This window comes from Rhincodon typus, chromosome 18, assembly GCF_021869965.1.
Source record: "Rhincodon typus isolate 14 chromosome 18, sRhiTyp1.1, whole genome shotgun sequence".
Lineage (NCBI taxonomy): Eukaryota > Metazoa > Chordata > Chondrichthyes > Orectolobiformes > Rhincodontidae > Rhincodon > Rhincodon typus.
In genome coordinates this window covers 14631253-14653734 of record NC_063349.1, presented here as the reverse complement: position 1 = coordinate 14653734, position 22482 = coordinate 14631253, and the positions used below count along the sequence as shown (strand labels likewise).

Sequence of the window (22482 nt, the reverse complement as noted above, 5' to 3'; positions counted from 1 at the left end):
ATGAACACCTGAAGGGAAAGACAATCTGTAGGGCTTCAGGAAAAGATGGAGGAGTGAGACTAGTTGATTTGCTCTTGCAGTGGGCCAACATGGACATGACAGGTAAACAGGCCTCCTTTGATGCTGTAACTATTCAATCATTGCAGCATTAATACAACTTCACTGGTAATTTAGAAAAAGTGTCTTCAAAAATGTATTTTTTATGCTATATGAATAATGGTAAAGTTACTTCATTCATGTGGCCACCTTTTTTATGATTTCCAGCCTTTTCTTAAAACATATACTTGCTACTAGAAGCATATCACAAGTAAATCCTTAAATTCTAGGAACTTGCATACTATCTGCACTTAGTGACTGGATATAGTCTGCTCTTGGGTAATAGTACTAGCATCCAATCTATGATAATCTCTTGCTACAAGTAAAAGAACACCACTTTCAGAAACCACGTAACTCCAGTTTAAAATTCTTAAATCTCATCTCTTCTCCAATTTTAATTTTTACAAATTTTCTGGGACCAAAATAATGAGTTTCAGGATTCTCATTGAGCTCTTTGGGAAAGTTCTTATAACTGTCACGGAAGTCTGTAACATAGGCAATTTCAGCTTTACAGGTTTTTACCTGAATGAAATTATTTGGTTAAAATAAATGAATTAAAGGAATAAGGCATGTTTACTTCAGTTAGCTTCTCAAACAAGGGAACCAGAGTATATAGCTTACTAACAAGATTCTTTGAATAAACCTCAATCTTTGCTGCTAAACAGGTTTCTTTAAAAAAAATTCTATCCTGTAGGTAGAAAAATAAACATGAACTATTACTAGCCTATAATTTGCTTAACTGCTGAACAGATTTGATCTGTCTTGTTTTCTGAACACAGCCTGAGTTGGTGTATCAAATAGTTTGTAGTTTTCGAAAAGTTTGCTAGTACATGTGTGGGACAACACAAATACCTGTATTGATTATTTCCCAGCAGTAACTGTCCGTAAGTGCAAGTAACTGATCATTTACTTGGATGCTGCATCAATACTACCTAACTCTGGGTAGAATTTGATTTACCTATAGGTTCTCATTCCAGGTCAAAGCAAAACTTTTGAAAAAAGCAGCAGTTAAATCTTCTATTTGAAATATATTGCTACTGTGGCCTCGTTGAATGTCTGGAATTTGACTCCAGGCTATGCACGCTGCAATATATACTCAAGGCAATGCAGCCGGGAACTTGTGAAATAAAATAGGAAATGCTGAGTTTGTTAAAAGTTTACATCTGACCCTGTTTGTTCCTCCCTTATTTTCCAATGCAGATTGAGCTGTTGTGCATTACCTGCACTTTCTGCTTTTTATTTCAGGTTTGCAGTATTTGACATTTTCCTCTTGACAATCCTTATCGCTGTGCTGTATTACAAATCTGTCACTTTCTGTCAGTATTCCTTAATCTCTCAAGATTGGTAATCTAAGGAAAAGATTAAAAATCAGGGTTCAGTGTGGTTGCCATCTTTATATGGTATTGGAGGAGGGTTTACATAGTGATGCCACGTGGATATGAAGTACTCTACATCCAAGTACACTGTGCCTAACTTCTACTAAAAGGACTATATTTGCTTTATAAGTATCTATCAGTCTTTTTTTTAAATTAACAGTTGATCTAGCATCAATTGACCTTTGTGAAAAAAAATCCAAACTCAAAGGGCAGCGCAGTGGCTCAGTGGTTAGCACTGCTGCCTCACAGCGTCAGGGACCCGGGTTTGATTCCACCCTCAGCTGACTGTCTTGTGTGAAATTTGCACATTCTCCCCATGTCTGTATAGGTTTCTGCTGGGTGCTCTGGTTTCCTCCCACAGTTCAAAGATGTGCAGGTTAGGTGGATTGGCCATGTTAAATTGCCCATAGTATCTAGGGGTGTGTAGGTTAGGGGCATTAGTCATGGGAAATGCAGGTTTACAAGGATAGGGGGATGGACCCGAGTGGGATATTCTTTGGAGGATTGGTGTGTACCTGTTACCACACTGTAGGGATTCTAATAAACCATCTTTGATATATTTTAGGCTGATCTTGAGCCCCATGGCCTGAGTGATGGAAACTGTATGCCAATCCACTTCGTTTTGTCTTTTGAAGTGGCAGAATTTGAAAAGCAGGAAAGCTAATCTTGGGTCACATAATCAAGACGCTGAAAGATAGTTACTTACAGTGTGCATTCCTTGTACCTGAACTAATAACAACTCACATATAAACAAGTACCCAACCATGGGACACAGTTTTGTATTTCATATAACTGCAAATCTATCCACAACACCATTAGCCCTGCAATTTAGAAAGAAAGAGCAGACTATTTCAGTTGTGTCATGGGCACTCCAGTGTAGTTAACCAACTATTTATTTTCCCTAGAATGATATAAAAATTTATTGTGACAATACTAGCTTTGTATTCGCCATCTGAACATCATTCCATTGAACACCTGATAGTCTCATTCAGTTGTGTAAGGGCCTATTAAAATTGTTCATTCCAACATTCATTGCCAAGGGTTGTTGTGTGTCTTTATGCCACCTCCAACCAAGCCCAGAGTACTGACATAGCCACGTGTTTCATATATACCCCCAGGTAAACAACAAGCAAATCCAACCTTGTAACTAGCCCTAAGTTGTGACTGATATATTGTTTCTATTTCATGATAGATTCTAGCATATCTCTATCTGTCTGCCTTTCAAGCTCTAGCAGAGTCTGACCCTATAAGCATAATCATACCAACTGGCAATGGTAGACTGAAACCAGATTTGCCAGGTTTGAGATATGTAAAACTCAGTACAAAATCCTGGAACTCTGTCCCTACCAGTGCTGTGTGTGGTTGTGCCTACACCAAATGGACTATAGTGGTTCAGGAAAGTGGCTCACCACCACTATCTCACGGGCATTTAGGGATGGACAATAAATACTGACTTTGCCAGTGATGTCCATATGTTGTGAATGATTTGAAAAAAGTATTGTCTAGATCGTTGTCCTTACCTTTAATCTAAATCTCCACTGCTGCAGTAGTTCTACGCAGTAGCAATAGGCTTCATTCGCAATCCAGACTTAATCAACTTTTCCTCACAAATTGAGGCCTGTGAAGTGTTATAATGCACCATTTGGTATCAAAAACACAATAATCTACAAGCAGAGGTCATTTTAATCTAGCCCACTCGCCTAGTAATTTATCGGTGGAAAGTTGTATCCAATGGGTTGTAAAAGAAGTGTCTAATCCAATTTTCACGTCTTCTAAATATGATGACCTTAGTTTCAAGATTACTTAAAGGAAACAATGCCTGGGGTAATTGTTGTGATTCTGAGTCGTGGATAACTACCTGATACCTGAAGTAATTAGAATGCTTTGATTGCATTATAACCTCATTAGTTAGCACTTAATACCATCTACATTTATTGTGGATTATCTTTCTGTAACTAGGTAATGTTTTAGAACCTTCAAAACAGGGTCAGCGCTTTGAAATTACAATACAGTATTTTACATTAGCTTTACCAAAATCATTCAGCAATGTGTTGATATTTTGATGCTTTTCTTCAGGTCACTTAAATCAGAATAACTGGGTGAAGAAATATCCAATTTGCTCCGGTCCTAAACAATCCCCCATCAATATAGAAGATGGTTTTACTCAAGTCAACATGAATTTCCGAAAACTACTGTTTGAAGGCTGGGAACGTAAATCCAGTGGAAATACAGTCATTCACAACAATGGGAAAACAGGTATTCTCTCATTGTCTTATTTCCATATAAAATATCATAGCTACATTTCAAGGTATCTTCCCCTATATTTGGGACTAGTCTGTTACTGTTTAAATAGAATTAAGGTGCCTTTACTGCTTTCTTTTTCTCCACTTACTTTGGATGCCTTATTGCTGAAATTCATTCTACAAACATTATTCCTCTGATGTCTGTTTTAATAACTCGTCCATTATATTTACAACAGGATAACTAACGTCAAAACCTTTTATTCTCCATCTTCAGTGGAAATGAATTTGACAGATGAATATTACATCAGTGGTGGTGGCATGAAGTCCAGGTATAAAGCAGGCAAGATAATGTTCCACTGGGGCAAGTGTAATGCAACAGATGGATCAGAACATAAAATAGATGGACAAAAATTTCCGTTGGAGGTGATTTGCTTTTATTTTTAATATTTAACCTGAATTTATATATTTAATATACAAAGGTACCAACACATTGATTTTATGATGAAAACTGCTCTAGACTCTACTTGAGGCTTGAAAGCTCAAGACTCAACAGATCCACATTGCACTTTTTTGAAAGAAAAGAAAGAAGGAAACTTCAAACTGTGTATGATCACAGGTAAAAGCAGACATGAAAATAAAACAAAGAACTGTGGATGCTGAGGATCTGAAGGAAAAACAAAAATTGTTGGAGAAACACAGCAGGTCTGGCAGTATCAGTGGAGAGAAGGCAGAGTTGACATTTCAGGTCCAGTGACCCTTCTTCAGAAAAAGTAGAAACTCAAGTTGGGACTTTTTCCAGGGTGTGGAAATTCCATTGCTAGGTATGTAGGATATGGGGGGCCATGGGGCATGATGAAAGAACGTACCTTTGCACTGTAAGCATGCGTAATACTTATAGAACTTGCCTATCAAAAGGCTCCATGATCTAAACTATGGTACACAACTTTTGAGAGACTGTGAACCACAACTTTTTGAAAAGTTGGCTTGACTTGATGATGGCTCAGTGGTAAGCACTGCTGCCTCACAGCACCATGGACCTGGGTTTGATTCCAGCCTCAGGTGACTGTGTCTGCGTGGAGTTTGCACATTCTCCCTGTCTCTGAGTGGGTTTCCTCCGGGTGCTCCAGTTTCCTCCTACAATCCAAAGAGTGCAGGTTAGGTGGATTGGCCATGCTAAATTGCCCATAGTGTCCAGGGATGTGCAGTCGAGGTGGTCTCGCCATGGGAAATGCAATGTTACAAAGATAGAGTAGGGAGAGGAGGTGGGTCTGGGTGGGATGCTCTTCGGAGGGGCAGTATGGACTCAATGGGTCAAATGGCCTGTTTCTACACTGTAGAAATTCTAGGACTTCATGAAAGTTACAAAAAGCTAAGAGATGTTATCCCTGCAATGTAGGGATGAGAGTGCAGAGTGCATAAAAACCAAAAGAACTGCGGATGCTGTAAATCAGGAATAAAAACAAAGTTGCTGGAAAAGCTCAGCAGGTCTGGTAGCATCTGTGGAGCAGAAAACAGAGTTAACGTTTCGGGTCTGGTGACCCTTCCTAGTTCTGAGGAAGGGTCACCGGACCCGAAACGTTAACTCCGTTTTCTCCTCCACAGTTGCTGCCAATGCAGAGTGCATGCCTACAACCCCCACCCTATCCTGATAAAACAGGGGCATCATGAATGGGGCTGGGAATTCTGGGATAAGGTCATGGACTCCGTTCTAATAGATCCATAAAGCTTCCGAACTCCAAAAATCTATTTCATCATTCCCTAGGTAAGGAGACCATACCACACCCTTAGGGCTAGCCCAAAGTGCATTATAGCCAATGGGCAAATTTAACTTCAGTCAACTGCTGGTGCCAGTCTATTTGGGATAGTTTACTTTCTATTCATGTTAACTTTGGACTTGATGATCTCCTCACTAAGGTGGTAAGACCTGGCCGTACTCATCAACACTCAAGGGTTGAAGAATGCCAGAAATCAGCTGCTATACAGGATGTTTCTCTGAAATGAGCAATACTTACCACTCTAAGGTCTGTAGTCCTTGAGATGCATGAAGAGGCTGCTCAGCTCTGACATTGTAGTGTGTAACATGACTGTACAGCTAAAAAGTCAATTAGACATGTGATGGTTTAAAGTGTGTATGTGAGATTGGTTTTAACAATGAAGTATGTAATCTGTGCCACCTATGTACCATGCCCTCACACAATGTCTATGCACAGTCCCAGGTTTGCAGTCTGGATAGGAGTGGAGACTGCTCTGTAGTGAGGTCTGTTTGTCTGGATGATTTGGGCACATGATATCAGGGCCTTTTGTGGCTGGAGCATTCAGAGAGAGTGTTCAGAGAGTGTGCTGCCCAGAGGCAGGCTCAGCCTCTTCACCTACACGTTCCACAGGGTTTGAAGTTCACAAGCAGAAGGGAGGTAGAGGGCCTAGTATCTCTGGGCTATTTCATCTTTGCCCAGTTGTGGAGAAGTACCAGTGATGTATTCACCAGAATACATTCCTGCATCTAATCTAGAAAGAGCACCTACTGAGGTGAGAGTCTGTGAGCTGATGGAGGGTGGAGGTAAAAGCTTTGCTTCTTCCTCACTGCAAGAGCTGAGGGGCTGGCTGTTTGGGGTGGAGGCAGTGTGGGTGCCGCTGGTAGATGCTTGAGAGGCCATTAGTTCTGCAACAGTGTTGAAGTTGTGCATCTTTAGTATACATTCAGTGGTGGTAATGAATGTGCAGAATGGCACAGCACAACAAAGCTTACTTGGTGGTCTCGACCTGCAGGTGTCAGATCTCCATGTGAGTGTTTCAATCCTCTCCAACCAGTTTGAGGATTGTGTCCTTATTTAGGGTGAGGACACAAATGTCATCCACCTTTACCAACCCATCCTTGCTATCACCACCCTGTCATGTGACGCTTCCTCCTGCAATGAGACAAAAGGACGAAATAGTGAGATGAAAGTGGCTTGAAGGGCTGTTTGTGATGATGCCGGGTCAGGGATGATGGTGGTGAACTGCTGCCAGCCGTGGATAGGAAGACAGAGAGTAGGGGTTATTAGATTGTGAGGATGAGTTGGGTGAGAGCCATTGAGTGAAGATGCTACACACAACAGATCGGTAGACCATTAATCTTGATGGGAGGTGTGTGTGCAATGGCAGAGTTAGTGATCATGGGAACGCAGGAAGTCATTGACCTTCTTTCAACATTGCTGGCTGCTTCTTATTGCCAGGACACTGCACTGACACAGCCGGCTATCTTTGTCCAGATTAGGAGTACCTACTGCCACAACTTCCTTTCCCTACCACTCCATTCACCTCCTCTGTTGGGTGAAGCAGGGTGCTGGCCTGACTTTCTTAGCCAGGTCTCTCTGTGATGAAATCGACGAACAGAGTTCCTGACTTGCAACATTTGAAGCGGATGCTGGGGTATAAATATGGACCTGCAGTCTAAATGCCTCTGCTGTCACACAATTGAAAGAGAATAGTGCTGTGGAGCCTGGATCCATAATTAATGAGTTGAGCAGCAGAAGATTGCATGAGGAAAGTTGCCGCGAGGCATGGTGGAAAATCTTTCATGGAACTCTCCATAAATGACACCTAGTCCAAAAAAAATGGAAAAATTCAGACCTACATTTTACAGTTTTTGTGCTCACTTCAGTTTAGCAACATAGATTTGTTCAGTCTATTAATTGTGGTAGCCTTCCTATTTCTGTATTCCAGCCTTGTATGTACATTTCTTATAATTCACATAGGCTGCCTCTGGTGTATTTAAGAGCCCTTCGTCCTGATCAATCTTTTTCTGATGGGAAAATTGATTTCAATGGACAACAGATAATTCTGGTCTCGATCTAAGATGTAATGTCTGCAGAAAGTTCATTCCTTTTTTTTCTGCAAAACTAAATACAATCCTGATTGCCAGTGTGTGAGAAAGCCATTTGGCTGATTCAACAAAAATGGAATACAGTTTCATTGGGCTCAATTTATTAGCAATAGGGAACATTCAGAAGGCAATGAATTGAATGTCATTTATTTTTATTGAACACATGCAAATTTGTTCTGATTTCCGACAAAATTAATTTTTCTAAACTCCATTTTGACAATTTCAATTCCAAAAGAGATTTGAAATTCAATCTTTCTTTATATATGAGCTGGAATGATTCTCCTGATTTCTCAAAGCCGAATGTTGAAACAAATTTTATGATTTTGTTTAATTAGCATTTTTAGGGAATATTTTCACAATACCATCATTTTGATTTCAGGCTTTCATTATTTGGTGGCGCAAATAGAGCTAGTTATCTACTGTTGAAGAAGGGTAATACCTGAAACGTTGACTGCTCCTTTCCTCCAGATGCTGCCTGGCCTGCTGTGTTCTTCCAGCCTCCTGTTTGTCTACCTTGGATTCCAGCATTTGCAATTTTTTTGTTTCTATCTACTGTAGGCTGGTGCTTTCTGAGAATCTGTTTTGAATTTCCCATTTCCATGTTATTTTGGAGCCTTACAGCCAGCAGACCGAAAAGAAAATTTTACATTATTGCTCTGATGTGAGCTAAATTCTAATCCAGGTCCCCAATTCAGTAAGATATTCTTCTGATTCACAGTGTGTCTGATATGCACGCAATGTTTTAGTTTATATTTTAAATTTCTGTAAATGTCAGAAGGGTATTTTTCTAGGAATGATGGGGATGTTGCATAATTGTACATAAATTGAAACAAAATAGATGTATCTTGTATCTTTTACTCCATGAAAGTGTAACGAACGTTTATTCTACACACGTAAAGATGAGAACAGTAATTGTTTTGTCAAAATGTTTTCAGATGCAGATCTTCTGCTTTGAGTCAAATCTTTTTGAAAGCTTTGAGGAGGCGGTGCAAGGACAAGGCAGTCTCAAAGTTCTATCTGTCTTATTTGAGGTAATTGAGTTTTAATGCTTTTGTGTAAAGCCATTGATCCTTCTTTGGAAAGCTGTAAACTATGCAAAAGATTAATTTTTTAAATTTATTCATGGGATGTGGGCATCGCTGGCTCATCCCTAATTACCCAGATGGCAGTTAAGAGCCAACCACATCGCTGTGGGTCTGGTGTCACATGTAGGCCAGACCAGGTAAGGATGGCGGATTTCCTTCCCCACAGGACATTAGTGAACCAGATGGGTGTTTTCCTGACAATCGGCAATGGTTTCATGGTCATCATTAGACTCTTAATTCCAGATTATTATTGAATTCAAATTCCAGAATCTGCCGTTGCGGTATTTGAACCCAGATCCCCAGAACATTACCTGGGTCTCTGGATTAATAGTCTAGCGATAATACCACTAGCTGTCTCCAATATTTTTCATTTTTTTCAGACCAGCCCCACGTCTCTATTTCTTTTTTCAAATCTGTAATTAAGTGCAAGAGAGTAAATTTTACAAATGTGTACTTCCTTTCCCATTAGGAGCACAGATCATTTGACAAACTGGGAGGAAAATTTTCAATTGCCCTATGTATGCATGGCTCCTTACTAAAACATAAATTGATAAAATATGACCCGACTTATTCCTTGTCCAAGAAAAGGAATGTTTGTTTATGGGCATTAATTCCTTACATTTGCAATGACTTCACACCCTATCTTGGAGCTGGCAATTGCTAAATTTGTCTCTTTTAGCATTCCATACTTTGAGAAGAAATGCACTAATTTTATTGTCACGCGTGCTAGCTCACTCTTTGTTAGGATTTCAACACTGTTCAATTCCCTACCTCTACAATTGGCAGTCTTCTCAAATGCTTCGCTTCCTTGCCCTTTTGGAAGTTTTCAATCATGCACTTTAGAACTTTCTCAGTTGGAAACATGCAATGAAAGAGCATACTTTTTTTTTGGAGAAATTGAAATATGATTGAACCTTCAAAGTTCCAGAATGCAAATTGCAGTATCTACCAATTGCGGTAGATGTCAATAAATGGTCCAAACATATTTGTCTCCTCCCTGCATGATAGGTTGTACGGTTTTTCTGTGAAGCACTGAAATTTGTCTATGGGCCAGCAGCTCAAACACAAAAGCCTCTTAACGAGTGCCAGTGGCAAGACACAGCATATCAAAAAGGTACCAGTCCTAAATCACTGGTCAGAGCAATTTGAAACACTTGGCATTGCCAAGTGCACAATGCATGGAACTGCCATCTGCCAACTGACAGCAATTTGTCAAAGAAGAACTGAATGAAAGCCCAACTGTGTGACTGACATTAATTAGATGAACAGAATAAAGCCCCAGGGTTTAAGGAATTTCATCTGAAGCCTTGAAGCATGGTGACTCTACCCTACATACCAAGTGCATGAGCTTTTCATGGCTTGTGAGAACCTGTGTGATGCTGTTATCATCACCTTGTACAAAAAGAAAGGAGAAAAGTTAGATTGCTCCTCCTATTGTAGGATCACCCTCCTTTCTCTTGCTGAGAAGATCCTGACTGGAATGTTACTTAACAGGCTGGTCTCTGTCTTTGCAAAATAAATTCTTCAAGAAAGCCATTGCGGTTTCAGACTAAACAGAGCTATCACAGACATGTATTTGGCTAAGTACAAATACCAAGAAAAATGCAGTAAGCAAAGCCAATGCCTGAATGTCACCTTTCTAGACATCACAGCACTTGGCACAGTGAGCAGAGATGGACTTTGGAAAGCCCTGAAAAACATTGAAGTCCACCAGCATCATTGCCGTGGTAAAGCAACTTTATGCTAACATAAAACACCCACCAGATTGCAGTTTTTAGTTAAATCCCAATATTACAGTCTACCAAAGTGCAGTTAAACATCTGTTGCTGGGTTAACTTTTTTGAAACTTTTTTGTTTTTTTGCTTTCACCTCTCTACTCAGGACACTTTTTCACAAGGATTCTATAACTGCATTGTTTAGTATGTCCTTGGAATTGGAACAATGGACTTCCCACGTGCCTTCTCCACTTTTTTTTTTGAAGCACTAAGCGGGTAAAATGGACCAGTGCCAAAACTCATACTGTGCCAGAATCAGATTGTACCTACTGGATGTTACCCTCTAATCCACATTTATAAGCAGAGGCATACCTGTTTGCCAGTGTTTTGCTGAAACTGCCTACGTGGAGTATGATTCATTGGACAACCACCTACTGAAATGTACTATCTGGTGACATTTACAATTGGTCTCACAGACAGCAGCTTGGGACTGGCATTGTCAGTAATAGGAAGAGTCCTCATTCACCTCCATGCATTACTGTCTGGATTGGATTCCTGGAGTGAGAGGCAGACTCCCCTTATTGCCAACACTGTTTGCCATTTCACCTCCACTTTTCCAGTGTTCAAAGAGCTACACGGAATTCCTGATCTTTACTCTGCCTCACAAGGCTCACCACAACTTGTAAACTCTTCCCATTGTTTAAATGAAAGATCAATTTATCTAGGATATTGTAAATATTTCCATGTCAAAATAAACAGAAACTTCAGTGTGTTTTCATAACATTTTGATTCCGGCTGAGTTTCTTTTATTACTTATAAAGTAAGACATTTGGTTATTTGCAATGTATTACAAATAATGACTTGTGAATAGAAAAGGTACTGTGAGAAGAGTAATTGTTTTCTTACAGTACACTAATATGGCTTTTACATGTGATTTGTCACTGGTGCGTGCTTTAAACAAATCACAAACAATATGTCAAGGAGATAAGACCCTTTTAACATACATCATATTTAAACTTAATCTCCAATGTGCTATTAATGTGTCTGTGTTGAAGCATACAATTAGTTTTAAAATTGTCTCCAATTTTACAGATTGGTCCAGAGGATAATATGGATTATGAAAATGTCATACGTGGTGTGGAAACAGTTAGTCGATGTGGTAAGTTCTGTGAATAGTAGTCAAGGAGCGAACCACACCAGTGTATCTAGATTGAAAGAAATGAAAAGGCCTCAGAATTCTAACTGAGCAAAATGATTTATTTCTTGTTATTATAATAGGATTGTGAAATAATACTAAGAACAGGAAAATAAGTTTCAGTTGTATATATTGTGCAAATGTTAACTAAAACCACTTCTTAAAAAATTGATAAAAATGCTGGAAATAAAAATCAAGTGAATCAGCAATCACAAAAATGATTTGGATACTGAAATCCATGGGACACAATCCAGGCAGACACTCTGGGATTGTGGCCGACAATGGCCTCCAGTTTTATCTTTGTCGGAGTTGGCAGGGTTATTTAGAGTCACTCTTCAGGCAGTAGTCAGGTGCAAACACTGCAAAGGCAGCTCCAACAATCAACAGAATGGGGCCCTCCTGTGTCCCTACCTCTGGATCAGGAGGCTCAGGTTCAAGTTTGAGCTCCACCTCCTCCAGAGTGTTATAACTTCTCGGAACAGGTTGATTAGAAATATAGGTCAAATAAAAGAAAAATCAACAGAAAGTGCCCAGTTGTGATGCAGTGGTAGTGTCCCTAACTTTGATCCAGGATAACAATGTTTTAAGTCCCACCTGCTCCAGAAGGGCGTAACAACATCTCTGAACAGGTTGATTGGGGTGAGAAACATTTTACAATCAACAGATAATCCAAACCTCCCTTGCACTCACGGGAGAGTGCACAGGAATTTTAATATTTTAAAATAATTAAACTTCCTTTTCTTCAAGTGTAGAAAACATACTTTTGCACTACCTGTGCATTTTGTTTTATTGTTGATCTATGGGCAGCATGGCGGTTCAGTGGTTTTCACTGCTGCCTCACAGGTCCAGGGACCCAGCTTCGATTCTGTCTTCAGGTAACTGTCTGTGTAGAGTTTCCACATTCTTCCCATCTCTGCTTGGGCTTCCTCCAGGTGCTCTGGTTTCCTCCCACAGCCCAAAGATATGCAGGTTAGGTAATTTGCTGTGCTCAATTGCCCATAGCGTACAGGGATTTGCAATTTAAGTGGATTAGCCATGGGAAATGCAGGGTTAGAGGGATAGGGTAGGAGATTTGGGTCTGGGTGGGATGCTTTTCAGAGGATTGGTGTAACCTCGATGGGTTGAATGATCTGCTTTACACAGTAGGGATTCGATTCTATGATTCCACAGTTTATTTTTCAGCTCGGAAACATTTGCCAACATTTTCAGGCGTTGCAGGGAACCCTCTCAGAGATACAAGACTCCAAGAATACCTTTGGGGAGCTTTAAGCTGCATGTAACCCAAGCCAATTTCCAACACCTTCTAGTCGCGAACCATTTCACCTCCCCATCCCCGTCCCTGGGCGACATGTCCATCCTGGGCCTCCTTCAGTGTTACAATGATGCCACCCAGAAACTGGAGGAGTAGCACCTCATATTCCGCCTTGGAAGCCTACAACCCAATGCTCTCAATGTGGACTTTACCAGTTTCAAAATCTCCCCACCCCTGGCTTCATCCCATGACCAACCTTCCCTCTCATCCCTGCCTTCTTGACCTGACACATCCTGTCCATCTTCTCTCCCACCTATCCGCTCCTCCCACCTCACTGACCAATCCCCACCACTGCCTACCCTGCGCTCACCTATCACCATCCCACCTACCTTCCCCACCCCACCCCTCCTCTTCTATTTATTTCGGAGCTCCCTTCCCCCTCCCCATTTCTGAAGAAGGATCCTGACCTGATTCCTGCTCCTCTGATGCTGCCTGGCCTGCTGTGCTCTTCCAGCTCCACACTGTGTTATAAATAACTTCTCATTTCTGATTTCTAGAACGCTATGCCACAAATTAATAAATTCACTGGATATATAAATTCACACTGAGATAATGAATTTAAACTTTGAATGAACACACCTTAAATTCCCCTTTCTGTTACTATGGGGTAGCTATTCTTCCAGCTTATTTTAAGCACTTTCAAAACAATAGGGATTGGGTGAGCACATTGAGTACTTGCACATATTAACCCAAATCCAATGAGGGAATAGAACAAAGAACAGTACAGCACAGTACAGACCCTTCGGCCCACGATGTTGTGCCAAACTTTTACCCTAAACCTAATGTCTATCTAACCTCCACCCCTAGCTTATACTATCATCCATATGCCTATCCAATAGCTGCTTAAATGCCCCTAATGAGGCCGACTCCACTATACACTCTCCGGCAATGCATTCCACACCCCTACCACTCTCTGAGTAAAGAACCTACCTCTGACGTCTCCCTGATATCTACCTTCTTTCACTTTAAAACTATGTCCCCTCGTAAAAGCTACCTCCACTCTAGGAAAAAGTCTCTGGCTGTCTACTCTATCTATACCTCTGATCATTTTGTACACCTCTATCAAGTCACCTCTCATCCTTTGTCGTTCTAAAGAGAAAAGCCCTAGCTCTCTCAACCTTTCCTCATAAGACCTTCCCTCCATTCCAGGCGACATCCTGGTAAATCTCCTCTGCACCTTTTCTAACACTTCCACATCTTTCCTGTAATGAGGTGACCAGAACTGGACACAATACTCCAGATGTGGCCGAACCAGGCTTTTGTATAGCTGGAGCATAACTTCATGGCTCTTGAACTCAATCTCTCTATTAATGAAAGCTAACACACCATACGCCTTCTTAACAACTCTATCCACCTGGGTGGCAGCTTTCAGGGAACTGTGGACATGAACCCCAAGATCCCTCTGCTCCTCCACACTGCCAAGAATCTTTCCGTTAACCCTGTATTCTGCTTTCAAGTTTGTCCTTCCAAAATGAATCATCTCACACTTTTCAGGGTTAAACTCCATCTGCCACTTCTCAGCCCAGCTCTGCATTCTATCAATGTCCCTTTGTAACCTAGAACAGCCCTCCGCACTGTCCACAATGTGACCCACCTTCGTATCGTCCACGAACTTGCTAATCCACCCTTCCACTCCTTCATCTAAATCATTCACAAAAATCACAAATAGAAGAGAGCCCAGAACAGATCCTTGTAGTACACTAATCGTAACTGAGCACCATGTTGAATATTTTCCGTCCACTACCGCCCTTTGTCTTCTAAGGGTCAGCCAATTTTGAATCCAATTTGCCACATTTCCCCCTATCCCATGCCTCCTTATCTTCTGCATGAGCCTACCATGGGGAACTTTATCAAACGCCTCACTTAAATCCATGTATACCACATCCACTGCTCCACCTTCATCCACGTGTTTGGTCACCTCTTCAAAGAATTCAATAAGGTTTGTGAGGCATGATCTACCCCTCACAAATCCATGCTGACTATCATGAATCAAACTGTGCCTTTCCAAGTGGTCATAAATCCTGTCTCTCAGAACCCTTTCCAATAATTTGCCACCACTGACGTACGACTAACTGGCCTGTAATTTCCGGGGTTATCCCTATTCCCTTTTTTGAACAAGGGAATGACGTTTTTCTCTTTCCAATCTTCCGGCACTATACCCGTGGAATAGCTGTGTAATAAGCAATTGAATCTACTTGTAATCTCAGCACTAGGGCTCACCTGGTTGCCAATTTATAAAACTGTGCAAGTAATTATGACTTTGTGTGATATGAGTGCTAGCGAATTAATTGGAGTTAAAAATTGGGAAAGAGATCTTTTAAAAAGGGCTGCTTCTAGCTTGCAAAAAATGCCATTTAACTCAAAGCTACCCCTTGTATTCTTTGATAATTTTGCTACATGAACCTCTATTTATATAGCATGCCAGCATTAATATTGATATTTGGTAGTTAAAACAATGATTATTCTCTTTATAATGAATCTTCATCCAAGATTTTGTATTGCTTTAGGAAAACAGGCTCTGGTGGAACCATTCATTTTACTGAATCTTCTTCCAAATTCCACGGATAAATATTACAGTTATAACGGCTCCCTTACTACACCTCCCTGTACAGAAACTGTCCAATGGATTGTTTTTAAAGAAACTGTTCCCATTTCTGAAATTCAGGTAAATTTAACTATTTTACAGTGTTTAAGTTGTGCAGTAGTTTGTAAATTGTGTAGCTTAAGGTACCATTTAGAAAAGCCAGAGGATGTGACAGAAATATAATCTATTTTACAAGTGTCAGCAATAACTGCAGAGCCGTGCTCCCTATTCCCAATCCACAAGATACCATTCAAGCCAATTCCAAAAGACTGTGTGGTACATAATCCTCTGCAGAATAATTGCTGAGTGAGTACAGTGTGCAGCCCCAGAAATGTTTAACTTTTCACATTCTAGTACATTATTTTTACAAGGAACTTTGCATGTATGTGTGTGTGTATGAAGATTGTAATTCTCAGAGTAAGGTACATATTGAGCCTCATTTGATCCTTCCTATTGGGTTTCTATTATCCCTTCTTAGGGCTGTCCTTGAAACATTGTCAGAACATTAGATATCTCGAGTATATATTTCCATTTCAGGAATTATACGGCATGGTAGAAGAAAGTATCAGAAAATCTTCAGCTCTAGCCCATGACTTTTTCCTTTCCCCTTTCACCTCCCTCACCTCCATTCCTCACCTACAAAATTGTACTTAATTGATGGCCACTTACAAACATTTTGTGCATGGTTTCCCAACATGCATTTATGGTCGGCCCCAAGAAAGTGGAAAATCCTAGAAATCAGAAATATATTGAATTAGCTACAGGTTTAAAAATATAAATAAATAGAATTTCACAGTCATCAGAAGTATGTTTATTTTCTGAACAAATTAACATTAATTAAGGCACAGTTATTTATGGGACCAATCTTCACCACTGGCCAGAGAAATGGGAGTCAGGCTTGTTCCAAATTCTGAAACCGAAGTTCACCTCTGAATATGTTTATCTCCTACGGAAGTGAATGGGGAGGGATTGAGTTTTGGAGGCTGAAAAGAAGTGTGGGTGCACATCAGTCTGGTTAGAATGCTTCTCTCTGTTCTTAGGGATAGCAGCCCAGGATCCAACGTTTTCTTATCCTCCACAAACATAACACAAGAAATAGGAGCAGGAGCGAACCATACAGTCTGTTGAGCCTTTTCCATTGTTAAATATAATTCTGGCTGATTTCACACTTCAACAGCACTTTTACGCCCTCTCCTGATAATCCTTGAATCTTTGAGAGACTAAAAATTGTCTAAACCGGAAAATAGTAGCTGAAGAAAAAGCATTTACAACCCGTTTGGATAGAGCATTCCAAAAAATCACAACAATTTGGGTGAAGAAGTCTTCCTTATCCCAGGCCTAAGTAACCATGGTGCCTGAGTGTTCTAGATTCTCAACCAGTGGAAATAACCCTCCAGTGTCTACCATGTCAAGATCTTTCAGAATTTTATGTATTTCAGTGATGGCACCTCTCATTTCTTCTAAAGTCCAGCCCCAGACCATGAATATATGCCCCATATAGCTTCTTTGTATAGAACAATCCTTTCATCACTAATACCATCTAGCTAACCTTCATTATACTGACTTCAATACAAACATGGTGATGAAAACTGCGTATAGTATTCCAGGTGTAGTCTTAAAGATTTGTACAATTGTAGCAAGACTTCTTTGCTCCTTAACTCTAATCCCCTCGAGGTAATCGTCAACTCACCATTTGCCATGTTAATTAATTATTGTACCTGCATGCTAACTTTGTGAGATGAATGTTAGTTTGGAATGTTACCATTTATGAATTTCATGCCCCTTAAAAATAGTTTACTTTTCTATTCTTATGACCAAAATGAATAAACTCTCACTTCCTCACATCATACTCCAACCAACATTCTGTTGCCCTTTCACTTAGCAAGTCCATATCTCCTGGCTGTCTCTGTATCCTCCTCATAACTAACTTTTCCACATAGCTTTGTATTGTCAGCAAGCCTAGGTTGTGATTTGAATCTTTTTCTAAATCATTAATATAGATTGTAAATAGGTGAGGCTCCAGCACCATGCTTGTGGCATTCCATTAGTTACAACATACTGTTGGATCTCATATTTTCCAATGAGAGTCTGAGTCTGGTGGTAGATTCAGGTACAACTTTATTTTGGTACAACTTCATTACTGATTCAGATTTTCTTTTCAGTAAGGAGCACAAAAACTTCAGATTGTATACAGTTAAAACTTAGAGTGCACATCTCCTCCTCCCCCCTCCCCCTTGATACTATTAGTCAGCAGCGTTGAGATTTCCCTGGTACAGCATCTTAAAGAGATGGACAGGCTGGTGGTCCACCAACAGTCATGATATTTTCACAGACTTTAATGATAAGGGGACCACTTCTATTGCCTCAAACTGGTTTGAAATTTTTCTTTTGTTGATTTTTTTGGATATATGTGGATTCATGACTCCCTCAGAATCTACATCTATAATTATCTGAACGATCTGAACTAAAACCTACTCTTAATATTGTAACAGATTGATTAAATAATTCAAGAGAAACAATTACTTAGTGCATCTATGTAAGCAATTGCAGCTGCACACTCTATTCAGCCTGTAACCTTGATTAAACAGTCTTGCTATTGTTCAACTTACTGAGACTACATTAAGCAAATATTTTCCTAAGTCTTGCTTTCTTTGGCTGGCCATGATCTGCTGCAGTCTGTCGGCCATTTTCTGTTCAGTTATGGGCAGCCAATGGCCATTTTGTGCTACTTAATTACAGGCATCCCTAACACACACCAACTTGAGAATTTCCCATTCATGTCTATTCTTTGCTTCTTGATCTTCAACCAATCCTCTCTTCATGTTAATATTATTACTACTAACTCAACGAGCCCATGTTGTGCATATTAACTTTTCATGTGACACTTTTTATTGAATGCCTTTCAGAAATCCAGATACACTACATATTCTAATTCTCCTTTATCTACTATTTTTGTATCTTCAAAAAATCAATGTCAAAATAATGAGTTTTGTAAAACCGTGTTGACTTTATCTAATGATACAATGATTTTAAAGATACACTGTTAAGAATTCCTTTAATAATAGATTCCAGCATCTTTTTTGATAACTAAGCTAATTAACCTGCAGTTCTTGTTTACCTTCTCATTCCTTTCTTGAGTAGCATTGTCACATTTGCTAACTTCCAAGCTGCTGGAACAATTCCTCAATCTAGTGAATTTTAGAAAATCATTATCTCTGCAGCTCTAAATATTTATTATGCACCCGAGGATGTAGGCCATCAGGTCCTGAGAATTTGTCAGATTTTAATCCTTTAACTTCCTCCAGTATGTTTTTTTTCTCTGTGGATATTGATTATATTAATTTTCTCATCCTTCCTTAGTGTGCATGTTTACATTTATTTCTGGTATGCAATTTGTGTCTTCCACTGTGAAGGCAGACACAAAATATTTACTTAATGTCTCTATCATTTCCTCATTTTCTCTTTTGCCTGATTTTGCTTCTGAGGCACCAATGTTTACTTACTTGTAATTAGTCTTACAATTTGCTATTATATATTTATAAATCAGTTACTTTTACATTCTATTTCCTGTCTTACTATCAATTTTTTTGGTCGACCTTTGCTGGTTTCTAAAACATTCCTGAGACTTTTTTTTTGCAAATTTCTAAGTCATCTTCTGATGTAATACTATGCTTACATTCCTGAGTAAGCTGCAGGTGAACCTTTAGTGCTGAGTGGTTGTTTTTCAGTGGAATGCATTTTGGTGAATTGTTTCTTAAAATGTTTTCCACTCTTTATCAACAGCCATACCTATTCGCCTATTTGGCCATTTCTCTCCTGATAACTACAGCGAAGTACTTGTGTTTGGAGTCAATTTCCTTCAATCTTTAACATGAATGTAATTGATCACTAATTCCAGTGGATCTTTTATGATGAATTTAGTCCTGCGTAATGAGACAATGTTAATTGATAGATGTAAGGGTGCTTTCTTCAAGTTGGTTCCACACTGTATCGCTCCATAAAACCGTTATAAAATTCTACAAACATCTTCTTTGCCACTCTTTCCAATTTGATTGGTCTCTTCTATATGAAGATTTAAAGTTCCCCATAATTATATACCGCCTTTGTTTCACAAATATTTTGTTTAATGTTCTATCAATAACATTTACAACTGTTAGGAGGGCCTAGAAACTATCCAACCAGCATTTTCTGACTCTTGCTATTCCTAATGTCCAACTGTTACTTTTCTAATTTGTGATTTTCTTAGCCAAGATCCTTTCTCATTAATGGTGTTATGTTTACTGTTAGGGTATCCTTCCTCCTTCATATTCTGTCAATATTTTATCAATGTGTCCCTGGAACATTTATTTTCTCATCTTGGTCACCATTCTTAACCTTATCCTTCATTCCCCCACAGGCCTGTCCAAACTGTTTCATATTCTCTGCATCTCTCTATGCCCCACATTCACCATGCCTCATCCATGACACCTCACTCCCAAAGCCACCCCCTATTCCCACCATGACCCTGCATATCTCAATGCTACTCTATGTCCCCCATGTTTCCTCCATAACCACTCACCCAGTGCCCAATGTGGGCAGACTACAGGATGTCTTTGAATCATAATGGCAACAATTATCAAAACAAACCATTATGACTCATGGGAAATGAAACTGAAAGAACGTATGGTGTTACATTTCAATTTCAAATACAATTGCCTGTCAATAAGGGAGTGGTATAGGTAGTTAGATTTTCCAACTTCTAATAGCAGGGCAATTTTGTTCAAAGTTAAGGACCACCTGACATTCAAATCAAAGTTCAGAACATGATAGAACCTCTCAAGGGCAACGAGGGATGGGGAATAAATACTGGCCAGCCAGTGACACCTACATCTCATGAGTGAATTTAAAAAAGTATATATCTGTAGGTGTGCAACACTTAAACAATCCTGTTCAATGCAGTGGTCAACTTGCTTTGGCAGATCAGAGCCTAATGATAAATTATTTTCAGTTGAAGAACATCTATGTTATGATACACCATCTAATAGTGACATTTGATGTCACTCTGGCAGGTCTCAAAATGTACTTAACTTCTTCCCAACAACTTTGAAATCTATGGGCAGGGATCTTTAGAGGTTCTAAAGCCTGCGCCAACGTGCACACAAATTCAGATTTTCCATAGATCACATAATGGTGACACCCCCTCCCCGCTACAACCTCAAAAGGTATATCCAATGTTATGAGTTCCTGTCCAACAAAAAAAAATGTCACAAGAATAGCACAGGTATGAGGAAGCACTGTGAATTTGACAATCGTCAAAAGCTCTAAACTTTGTCATTCCTGACTCCATGCTTGGTTTCATTGAGATGTTGATTGATATTCTAAAGAGGTTATTAAAGTTATCTGTCTTTGATATGGTAAGTGATTAAGTGTTTAGTTGTTTCATTGTACAAAACTTGAGTATTACTGATATTTAGTATCGTGCATATTTTGTCGAAGCTATTCATCTTGTACATTAGAGATTTCCAGTATTATTTGAATGATAGCCCCATTAGATTGTTAGTTTATTTTTAATGTCAATTTAAAAGATATGGATATTGGGTCAGTGGTTGTGGAGGATCCATGAGAGACATGGAGTGGCATGCCAGCATTACGTTCTTGTGTACCTATACAATACCTATTTTATTCTAAATCAGGCCTGATAGCAGCTTGACATAGCAGACATGCTGAATTGTGGTGAGCTCTGTGCTGAAGGAAATATCACCAGTCACAGAGAGAAAGAGATGGCTGGTGGTGAATTTAACCTGAGGGCCAACATGCCTTGGGTGAGGGGCAACTTTGAGAAGGAAGGACCTTCAGTGGTGCTATCAGCTCATGTTGGAATTGAACTCATTACTCTGCATCACAAAACAGCCAACCAACCAAGCTAGCTGACCCATCCTCAACAGTTCCCAGACAACTGTGCAAAATAGAGTTCAGTTTGTACATGCTCAAATCATGAACAAGACCTGGAGACATGAAAAGTTACAGTAAATGCTCGTTAATAATCCATTTTTGGTGATTTTTATTATTCATTCATGGGATGTGGGCATCGCCGGCTGGCCAGCACTTATTGTCTATTCCTAGTTGCCCTTGAGAAGATGAAGGTTAGTTGCCTTCTTGAACTGCTGCAGGCCATGTTCTGTAGGTTGACCCACAATGACCCATGGAGGGATTTCTATGATTTTGACCCAACAACAGTGAAGGAATGGTGATATATTTCCAAGTCAAGATGGTGAGTGGTTGGAGGGGAGCTTGAAGGAGATGATGTTCCTGTATATCTGCTGCCCTTGTCCTTTCAGATGGAAGTGGTCATGGGTTTGGAAGATGCTGTCTGAGGATCTTTGAATTTCTGCAGTGCAGCTTGTAGAACGCACACACTGCTGCTACTGAGCATCAGTGGTGGAAGGAGTGGATGCTTGTGGATGTGGCGCATGTCAAGCAGGCTGCTTTGTCTTAGATTGTGTCAAGTTCTTTGAGTGTTGGAGCTGCACTCATCTAGGCAAGTAAGCAGTACTTCACCACACTCCTGACTCATGCCTTGTAGATGGTAGACAGGCTTTGGAAAGTCAGGAGGTGAGTTACTGCCTGTCATATTCCTAACATCCAGCTAGCTCTTGTAGCCACTGTATTTATGTGGCGAGCTCAGTTGAGTTTCTGGTCAATGATAATCCTACGGATGTTGATAGCAGGGGATTCAGTGATGGTAACACCATTGAATGTCAAGGGATGGTGGTTAGATTGTCTCTTATTGGAGATGGTCATTACCTGGCATTGTATGACGTGTATGTTACTTGCCACTTGTCAGCCCATGCTTGGACATTGTCCAGATCTTGTTGCATTAAGCATGGACTGCTTCAACACCTGAGGAGTCACAATTGGTGCTAAACATTGTGCAATCATTGGCAACCATCACACTTTTGACCTTTATAATAGAGGGAAGATCATTGATGAACATTTTATCAATAATAAGCTGCCAACTGTCTTAGATAACTTACA

General features: G+C 39.9%; 1 protein-coding gene across 1 annotated transcript in view; it reads left to right on the top strand.

Moving 5' to 3' along the window:
* Positions 1-22482, top strand: part of LOC109937591 (receptor-type tyrosine-protein phosphatase zeta-like) — a 239525-nt gene that overhangs the window by 121724 nt on the left and 95319 nt on the right. The window contains exons 3-7 of the mRNA XM_048607832.1: positions 3549-3728; positions 3990-4138; positions 8513-8608; positions 11470-11536; positions 15392-15549. Of these exons, the coding sequence (XP_048463789.1) occupies positions 3549-3728; positions 3990-4138; positions 8513-8608; positions 11470-11536; positions 15392-15549 (650 nt within the window). The remainder of the gene's footprint in view (positions 1-3548; positions 3729-3989; positions 4139-8512; positions 8609-11469; positions 11537-15391; positions 15550-22482) is intronic.